Source organism: Pygoscelis adeliae, unplaced genomic scaffold (assembly GCF_000699105.1).
Source record: "Pygoscelis adeliae isolate BGI_AS28 unplaced genomic scaffold, ASM69910v1 Scaffold275, whole genome shotgun sequence".
Taxonomy (NCBI): Eukaryota; Metazoa; Chordata; class Aves; order Sphenisciformes; family Spheniscidae; genus Pygoscelis; species Pygoscelis adeliae.
The window spans coordinates 408,344-417,897 of NW_008824763.1; the positions used below are offsets into that span (position 1 = coordinate 408,344).

General features: G+C 50.5%; 1 protein-coding gene across 1 annotated transcript in view; it reads right to left on the reverse strand.

The window, feature by feature from the left end:
* CADM1 (cell adhesion molecule 1) overlaps nucleotides 1-9,554 on the reverse strand; it is a 168,657-nt gene that overhangs the window by 38,993 nt on the left and 120,110 nt on the right. The window contains exon 5 of the mRNA XM_009323555.1: nucleotides 7,637-7,792. Coding sequence (XP_009321830.1) covers nucleotides 7,637-7,792 — 156 coding nt within the window. The remainder of the gene's footprint in view (nucleotides 1-7,636; nucleotides 7,793-9,554) is intronic.

Genomic DNA, 9,554 nt, shown 5'->3' on the forward strand with positions numbered 1-9,554 from the left:
GCGCGGGGGGCGGGCGCCGGGCGGAGGGCCCAGGCGGACCCCAGCCGCCGAGGCGGGAGAGCGCATCTCCCCTCCGGATTTCACCGGCCGTCCCAGGCTGCACCCGCTGACACTTCGTAGTTTTACAGCTCCGTGGTTTGGAAGCGACCAAAACACTCAAGTCATTTTCTGCGTGTGTCCCAATTCTTCCTTTTATTAGCTGCTCGCCCAGTTTTTGCGCCATCAGCAAAGATTATTAACGGTGACTTTTTAAGAACTTCAAACGCTCCGTGGGAGCACTGAACAGCATCGGGCCAAGCACCCCGGCCAGTACAGGCACTCTAAAAATACCATCGTTTGCTGATTACTCCCTAATGACTACCCTTTGAGATCTGCCAGTTAGTGATTTCTTAATCCATTTAAATGTGCGCTCCATCGATAACGCTTAGATCTCATTAATCAGCCAAGATATCAACGTTATACCGAGTTCGGTGTCTCACAAAAGCCTAAGGCTATTATTTCTACCCATTTCCTTTCATCAGGCCAACCTACGATCTCCAAGGCGGGCAAGCTCACCCTCTCAAAGCCCGTCACCAGACGGATTCGGCAAGCCTCACCTCCTCGCGCGCCCGGGGGCACCACGCACACCCCCTTTCCCACCCCGCCGCCCCGCAACCAAAACCGAGCCGAGGGCAAACTTCCAGCCTCTTTCCGCATGGCTGGCGTAACCTTCGGAGCTCCTGGAGGTGTGCAGCCGGCGCTCCGGAGGTGGCAGCGGCACGGGTTCCTCCAACCACCCACCCTGCGGCTAAATTCCCCGACATTGCAGCCAGCAAGGATGCTAACACACAGGAGGCGTGCCTCTTATCTGGGAGTACCGCCACGGACTGAAGTAAAAGGTTGGTTTTCTCGGGAAAAGCAAGAAGGCACGGGAAAGGCGGTTGCGTTCTCACCCTCTCCCTGAAATACAATCAGAATATGCCTAATGAGGAAACTACGTGCAAGAAATTTAACTCTGTGGTCGTACTCAGTAATTTCACCGGGCACAAGAGCCGCTAGAAGCTGCCACAGAAAGCCTGCACTGCGCTCGACGTATGTGTTCTTTGGGGCCATGCCAATCGTACCAGAGTTGAATCATCACACCGCAGCAGCTCCTGCTCCTCCAGCAATCTCCGTGCAAGCGATACGGCTCCTACAACGCAGCAATCTGTCCGCTCTAAACCTGCAAAACCTGCACCGAGCCAGTCATTAATAACACAGTAAAAACATTTTGGGAAACGCTGCTTCTTTTCCGAAGCCCAGGTGACTCCTAACCGGCGCCAGCCGCCACCAGCAACAAACCAGTCAACCCTTCCCAGCCGTCGCGCTCCCAGCTGAGGTCGGAAGACAGCCGAAAGCCTCCTTCCCACGTGCTGCTTCGGGGGGAAACCACGCAAAACCAACGAATGAGGAAGACAAGCTCTTGAGAGCGGGCCGGCCCTCACAGAGCTCCACCGCAGAGCAGGAACGGGCAACGCCGAGGTTCTCGACGGTTCAATCGCTTACGGACGCTCAACAGAGGGGACACACGGCAAGAGGGGCTACCCAGGCCCTCGCTACATTTTCAGCATGGGATTTCATAGAATCATAGAATCACTAAGGTTGGAAAAGACCTCTAAGATCATCGAGTCCAACCCTCGACCCAACACCACCATGCCCACTAAACCATGTCCCTGAGCACCTCATCTACTCGAACTCTTTCAGTAAAGAAATTTTTCCTCATGTCCAATCTAAATTTCTCTCTCTGCTCCAAATTACAGCTAAGTACATACGCTGAGCAAATTGCACATGACTATAGACTATAGACGGCCGGCTTCTTCATGGCAGACGCAAGCAGACAAAGACGTGCTCCTGCAGCGGGTCTGGGCCAGGGGTACTGCAGCACACGGCTCGGCGTCTTTTGCAACGCCGGACTGTTTGCCAACACAGAAAACTACAAAATGGATTCTTTCAATGATTCAGCTGAAAATGCTCTTGCCTGCACGGTACCGCATCCAAGTTTTAAAATCCATTTTATGATGACTGCATTAAATCCAAGTTTTAAAATCCATTTTATGATGACTGTATTAATTCCCGATGCGCATCTCTTGGCAAAAACGATGACAGATGGCATCCCCAGGCGAAGCATCCCGCAGGTCAAGCAGAGTTCCTGCCCGCTCTAGGTAATTCCAGCTTCAAAACCACCCGGATAATACTTCACACGTCTTTCTTCAGACGGGCGCTATTTTATCCAGCTCCTCACCTCTGCTTTGTTCCGTGGCCCAAAGTAACTACGCAAAAAACCTGACTTCTGGCAGCTCCTGTACCTTACCACGCTGGCATGCTAGGGGAAGAGCAGGGGGAGTATGCTTCTCGCTATTAAAAGAAGTCAGCGAAGGTAACATTTATACGCAGGTATAAATACAACCGTCGCCTCTCTCCTAAAATCAAGCGGGTTTGCTTATCTGGAAATGAAGTCTGCGTCCGTCAGAGACAGCCCAGCCCCGGCAACCCCCTATCTTCTCCTCGCCTTTTGCGAGGACGAGAGTCTGCATGGCTGATTTTCGGCCAAAACACACAAACCTATTAAATAAATAGGTGTTTAAAATAACGATTAAGCGCATGACTGGCAGTTCGGGACTTGTCGCGAAGAGCCTTCCGACCCCAACCGCGGCTTTGCAAAATTCGCCCTCGATTAAAGGAACTTCAACACTTAGCTTGCAGCGGGAAAAGGAAAGCCAAAGCCAGACAGGTATGCGGGGTATAAACACTTCCCTTCTGAATATTATAAGCGCATGCTGCTGCTTAATGCTTGCGAAATGCGGAGTCCAGGCCGTACTGTGCGCTCCTCGCTCCCAACGACATTCCTCCAAGAAAACCTTATTAATGAGCTTGCAAACGAGCACCCAACTGGGAAATGTCACAAACAAGAGCGGCTAATGCCCCAGAAAATCAAATAACTGAACACTTGGCTGATTGTGGTGCTTTTCATATTTACTAAAAGAAGGGAAAAAAGCCGTAAATCAAGGTTTCTGAAGGGGTCAACACCTCGCCGAACAAAACAACTCATTTATTCCTTTTTAGAAATCTCCAGATGATAAATTACATTGATGTTAATCACTTCACTGCATACTATGCAATTAATATTTGTTCTCGATAGAAATACGAGGATTACTGGAGATGCGACAGCATACGTCTGGTTTTTAACGTAACCGGGCACAAAAAATTCTCCCACTGTGACAGCAGAGGCTGAAACACGTTCCATCGGTGCGTATTTTAAAAATACACGTGTAGATATTATACAAGTGAAAGTGCAATTAATAACAACTTCAGAAAAGCCAAAACAAAAAAAAGCAGCCCAGAGAAAATGCCAAATCAAGACTTTGACGCTTTCACTTCCAGTATCACGTAATGAGATACGGAGAAGTACCGCAAAGGCTGAACTTAAATGTCTCCGCGAATATCTGGTTCCATTCAATTCCTTAATGATATTTTAATGCATTTTGTTGCTTCATTTCCTTTCTAAAATTACACTCAACGCGCTGGTCTTCCATCCCCCATCGGGGGAACTGAATCACAAAAAGAAAGCGACCCCAGCCAGAATCAGGGCGTGTTTTCAAACCAATTCCACGCAACGTATTGCGGCCGCCCAGTGCACAGGGTTATACGTTCTCTGGCGTGGCTATTAATCAAGGACGAAGGTGTTATCGTTGCTGGGAGTACGTGGCACCATTTGTCAAGCTCTGTTTGCCTTTGAGAAGCACGACCAGGAGGGTTCCATAGGTATTACAGAGTGCTCGTTTGCAGAGATTTCTTTTTCGTAACGTAGCCGCCATTCATCTGGAAGCATTTATCTCAAAACTTCACAGAGGGCCAAGGCTGTGCCCCGTTACATACGCAACAAATAGCTTACTCCGTGAGCAGGACAAGTTATTCCTCAGCATGAATCAAGTCTTACTCGCAGTTCTGCTGACCACAGCAAAACAGTCTTTCCCCCGGTGCACGCGCTGTGAACTTGGTATTTATTTTTAAAGTTTAGGCACAGTAACAAGCGATCTATTATTTTTTGCTCGGAAATACCCAGGGAGAGGCCAGGGCAGCAGCAAGACAAACCAGGCGTAGCAGAGCCGACGACTGCCTTACTAACCCGCGGCGGAGGGTTCGGTGCCGCACGTGCACCGGGTACGCCGGTGCTGCGAGATTAAGCGTTACGACGAACCCCGCGCTTTCACCCCGTGAAGAGTCCGAACTTGCTCCGCCTGTCCCCCTCCAAGGGCACTGCCTGCTTCCTTCCTCCCGGCTGCGGAGATCTGGAACAACCCCAGCCTGGGGTGAGGAGGCCAACAGCCATTTAGAAACACCTTCCCGAAGTCATCGGGGAAACTTAAGCCACCCAAAAACCCCCAAGTCTGCAATTTTTCTTTGAAGTACAGCACAGAAGAAAATGTTCAAACAAATTGTTTTTAGAACAGAGTGAAGCAGGTCGCTTTGCAGACTTAGATCTCTGCACCTTTCTTTCCTTTTTTAGCGGAGGAGAACCTTTCAATAAAATAAATACACATTTTAGCCAACGCCTCCAAATAAGCCGAAGTACAAACGCTCCAGACTGTCAATGACGCGTAAGGTCCTCATTTACTAAAAGACATTTGACTTTAAGAAGCTTTAAGAAAATCGCCTTCAAAAGAGGAAAGGTAAACGTTTTGAAGGGAGAACGGAGGAACTCTGGGGGAAGAAACGCCTCCCTCCTCCTCTCCGCCATCAGCCACCCCGAACCTGCACCCTGCCTGCGCGCCCGGGGGAGCGTTACAAAAGCCACCACCGCAGCCCCGAAGCAGGGCGTGAGGAACAGCCGCGGCAAATTCTTCTTGGAAAACGGCTGGGCTGGGTGGGAGAGTGACCTCGGAAAGCGCCCGTTTTCGTTTCAAGCTCGCTCGACTCCCAGGGGCACAAACTGCACGTGGCTCAGGGTCTGTTCCCTTCCGCAGGCTGCATTTGGAATAGTTCCCCGTGCCGACAAACGTCCCACCCCTCCCTTCCCCACTTTGCAAACTCTGCAGGTTTGTTTTCTGCCTGGTTTGTTCTTGAGAAAAGCCCTGACAACTTTCGAGTTGCATCTTAGAAAAAAATCTCTCCATACTCTGAAATTCAGTCAGACAAAAATACCTCATTATCTGAGAAGGCTCCATCCATCATCCTCCCGTCCTTCCCCAGCGCATTTCATGCTCGAGTTGGAGACGTTAAGTGCAGAGAAATACAATGTCTGCTGAGAAAAATGTTCTCCTGTGCCCTGCTGATGTTCCAAAGGGGCGGGTCCGCTGTGCCCTTGGCGGGAACGGGCAGGACTTAGGGGGAGAGAGGGTAACAGCAGAGACTTGAGCAAGCGACACAGCTAACTGGTCTGGAGTGACGCCCCTCCGGCTGCAAGAGAACCAGCAACAACCACACGCACAGGACGAGCAGCGAGTGCCGACTGCCGCCGCTTTGGAGATTCGGCAGTCGGCGTGCCTGCAAGGTAACAACGCGGTCAGTGGAAGTGCCCAACCCGCAGTCGGGAGGAGTCCTTTGCTCCGACTGCAAATCCCGTATCTAAAAAGCGATTGAGAAAGTATCAGTTAGGTCTGATTGTTGGAGCCTAAGCTCCCCAAGAGGCAGGACAAGAGGATCTTCCTCCTGCTCGTGCTCCCCCGTCGGCCAACAAGCCGTCAGCCTGAAGCAGGAGAAGCTCAAGGGTAGAAGTTTGCTCTGTAGCTGCCTTTTCTACCCCAGGTTCAGGTCCAACAGCAGGTATGAAAAGTAAATGCCTGGACGCACTCCAGCACGTCAAGTCCCGAAGCCGCTAACTGCCGGGAGCCGCAAGGTTATGACGCACGACATGTTCTTCTGCTGGTACTCTTCTCTCAAGCCATCCGCTGCTGCCCACTGACAGAACTGACTGGACTACCGTGGGTCAAGTCCCCGTAGATAAACTTAATTACTTTTAGCAAGCTCAGAGTCTAATTCAGACCAGACCATAAAACCAAACCAGTCCGAAAGCCCTTTTCCTCCTCATCCCCGGTGCCTTCCGAGGAGGCTCTGCGCTAGCTCCATTCCAACAAACAGCTCCGGAACAAGCCAAGGGGACGCTAAGGGCAGAAACCTGGGCAAGGGATGCAACGGGAGCCTCCAGCGCATTAGCTGAAGATGGCACGCGTCCCGCGGGACTCCCGCACAACCGCGCTTCACGTGTGCTTTGCCTTCGTTGCGGGGGGAACCCTGTAAAGGCTGCAAACGAAAGCGGTCGAGACGAGATTTACTGGAGTGGGAACGGGAAAAACGCTGTGAAGTGTTTTGCTGGAAGAGTGGCCCCCCTCCTATCCCATCACGCGACCAGGATTTCAGAGGAATTTCTGCAGGGAAGCCTAAAGGTAAGCTGATGCCCTTTCAACCAAGGGGAAGAAACCCTGCAAGATTTCAATACCTCCGCCTAAGAGGGGAGATGGGATTTTTTTTTTTTTCTCCCCCTTAAGTATTTGATCAAGCCTCACAAAGGTGCTAATGTATTATTAAAGCTAATGGAGCTCTACAAGAAATGTTAATGGACATTAAGTTTGCATAAATGAATTACACATTAGCACAGTCGCAAGAAATCTAGTATCTGCCAATTTAGGTAGTATCTGATCATTTCTGTTTTCCTCATTACAGGAACATTACTTCCCGCTAGTTTCAGAGATATGAGAATTGTAACCAAGATGTTCATAATGAAACTACATAATGAAGCAGATGAAATAAATTAATACAAAACTTCCTCTTCCCCCTTTTAACGTCACGTTCTAGTCGAAGCGAACCTGTAAAAATAAGCACTTGGCATCACCCTAGCACCCCGGTTTTCTGGGGCACCCCAGCCTTGCTGCGAGGACTGTCTGACTTTGCTTTTGGGAGCCATTTTTTCTGAGTAGAGGCGCGCGCATGCAGCAGCTCCGTCGTCTCCACCGGCTGAAACTCAGGCGTGGCTGCATTTGGGGCCCCGGGTATTTTCAGGTCCCTGCTCATAAACCTCGTTAATGCCACATACAGTAGAGCAGCTCCTAAACAAAGTGAAATGCATTATTAACACCGAACATGGTAGGAGCATTACAGAAAATAGGTTGGCCTTAATCAGCGGTGTTACTGCAGATTCCACGTAACTGACGTTACTCTGATTTAGAAAACCAGTCGGTGCTGTATGTCCACAACGCACAATACTGAGTTTCTTTTGTGCAGCACCAGGTTGCTGCCAGTATGCTCCGACGGCGGCCAGTCGCTTTGATGGGGGAGTACAGAAACGCTTTTTGAAGAGGTAAGCAGGTTGCTAAAAGAAAAATACTCAGATTTAATCTGTTCTGACAACTGTAAAGCCCAGCCAGGAACCTTTGACGGTGGAAATTCTATGTACGGCAAGTTATTTCTTATGAGAATGAAGGTACGCCCTTGTCGTATCGCAGAAGGGCTACGAAAAGTCGTGGCTTAACCCATGAAGCGGTACTCAACGTTTTGATTTCAATTTTTAAATAACAGGATATAAACCCCATCTACGGTGTAATTTTATCACGCCGCGAACAGCTCCTGAACTCTTAAGCGAGCGCTTTAATACGCTGAAAGAATTAAAAGTTCTGCTACTCACACATGACTTCTAGGTAACGCTGTGTCTGCAAGTCTTTGACAGCGGGGTGATCCACCAAGCAGATGACAGGGACCCCGTCGTCCTCCCGTCCCACCTTCAGCACCAGCTGACTGGTCACCGTGTACATGTCGGACCACTGCTCCACTTCCGACTTGCCTGCCGGGGAGAGGAGCGAGAGAGAGAGAGCAGAGAGCGATCACGGGAGGGAGTACCTACTGCACCCGGCTCGCCTCCCGCCTTCCCGGGCCCAGGCGACACCTCCCCTTCGGATAACCGTCCCCCCTCTGCGGCCGCTGGGGTTTAGGGGAGGGGAGTAGGCGTGCGTGAAGTTAACGCACCTCTCCGCGAGGCTGCTGCCGATTCAAGTCCACGCTACGCTGCCGCAACGATTAACAATCCCCCAACGCCGTCCCCAAATCCCCAAACTCTTAAATCGATGAGCTACAAATCCCCTCCCGCCCCTGAATCAACAATTAGCTAGAAAAGTGATTAAACAGATTAACTTAATTAAAAGCAGTATCGATAGGCTGAAGCAGTTCCGCAGCGCTCCGTTTGAAGGAGAGAACGGCAGCGGTGGCTGGAGCAAAGCACGGTTCTGGACTGGCTGCCTGAAGGATGCCGTAACGCGCGGCACGGAAACAAGGAGGAAGAAAAGGCAAGACAGGAGAAAAAGGATTTTTCCACCAGCTCAGCAAATGCTTGCTGACAACGCACCTCCACTTGGTTTTCAAAGACCCTTCTCTGTGGCTTTTCATTTACGAATTCACAGTCAAAACGTTAAGAGTAACTTTTGTAGCCGAGGTCTTCCAAACAGAAAATATTTCTGTATAATACATTAAAGTGACGGGTAGCTGCAGAGGGTAGCTGCAGAAAGTGGCACCCCTTGATATTTAGAGGAAAGGCTTTCTGATCGGAGAAGCTACACCTTCCCGCTGTTCACAACCCGCAACCAAGGATTTCAGTTTCTCTACTCCTGTTTAAAAAAAAGATCCAAAGAATCAGCAGGGAGAGCTGGTACTGCAAGAAGCTACCGTTCAGCTCGGCGGTCTTCAAAGAGAAAGGAAAGCTGGGATTCAATTGCCAACTCAAGAAAGCTCAATCAAGAAGCCGGACAGGTCAAGCACGAAGGGTCAAATATGACTGCACCGCTGCCCGCCGGAATGGGGAAGGGACCCCAGAAAGGGATCGCTGGAAGATCTGCACACCACGTCGACGACAACCGGCGCTGGGAATCAGCGGGGCACCACTTTGCGGGGCAGCAGGTTTGCATTCCACCTCTCTCGGCATGCTCTCAGCACGCGTCCTACTCGGACGCTCGTAGGTGCTGTACTTAAAAGAGAGGATTTTATCCTGCCCTTGTAGGGGGGTGGATTTGAAGTAATGAGCCCGGACATCTGTAGAGAGCCCTTCAGTGTGCCGGACCGGGCGAAGCACAAAGGTGCTGTCAACCAAGCTCACATCTACATGCAGACTTAAACTAACAGCACGTCACGTGCAATCGGAGTCAGTGACTTGAATGTGCAACTACCGGGAGCAACCAGACTTCAGGGAGTAGGAGAAACCCATCTTATGTGAATATTCAGCTGAAGACAGAGAAAACGCTCTCTAAACAAGACGGCTAGACGTGAAGGCGAACTGAAAACATCTTTACAGCCCAGAGCGCAGGTGATCCTACTCATACCTAAAACAGGGCAGAGCGCTACATAAACCACCGCAGAAATAAATTCAACGCACAGCTTTGGGGCTCCTCAAGGCCACCCGCCGTTACAGAAAGACTCCAGGACCCCGCATTCGAGTCTGGCAGGTAGGCAGAGGACAAAATGGAGTTCAGCCCTCCTGTGTTAGGGAATAATCCGTCTGCCCACATATTCCTTTGTTCCTCAGCTGGTGCTTAAAGCAGCTCGTTCTGCTTCCCTCC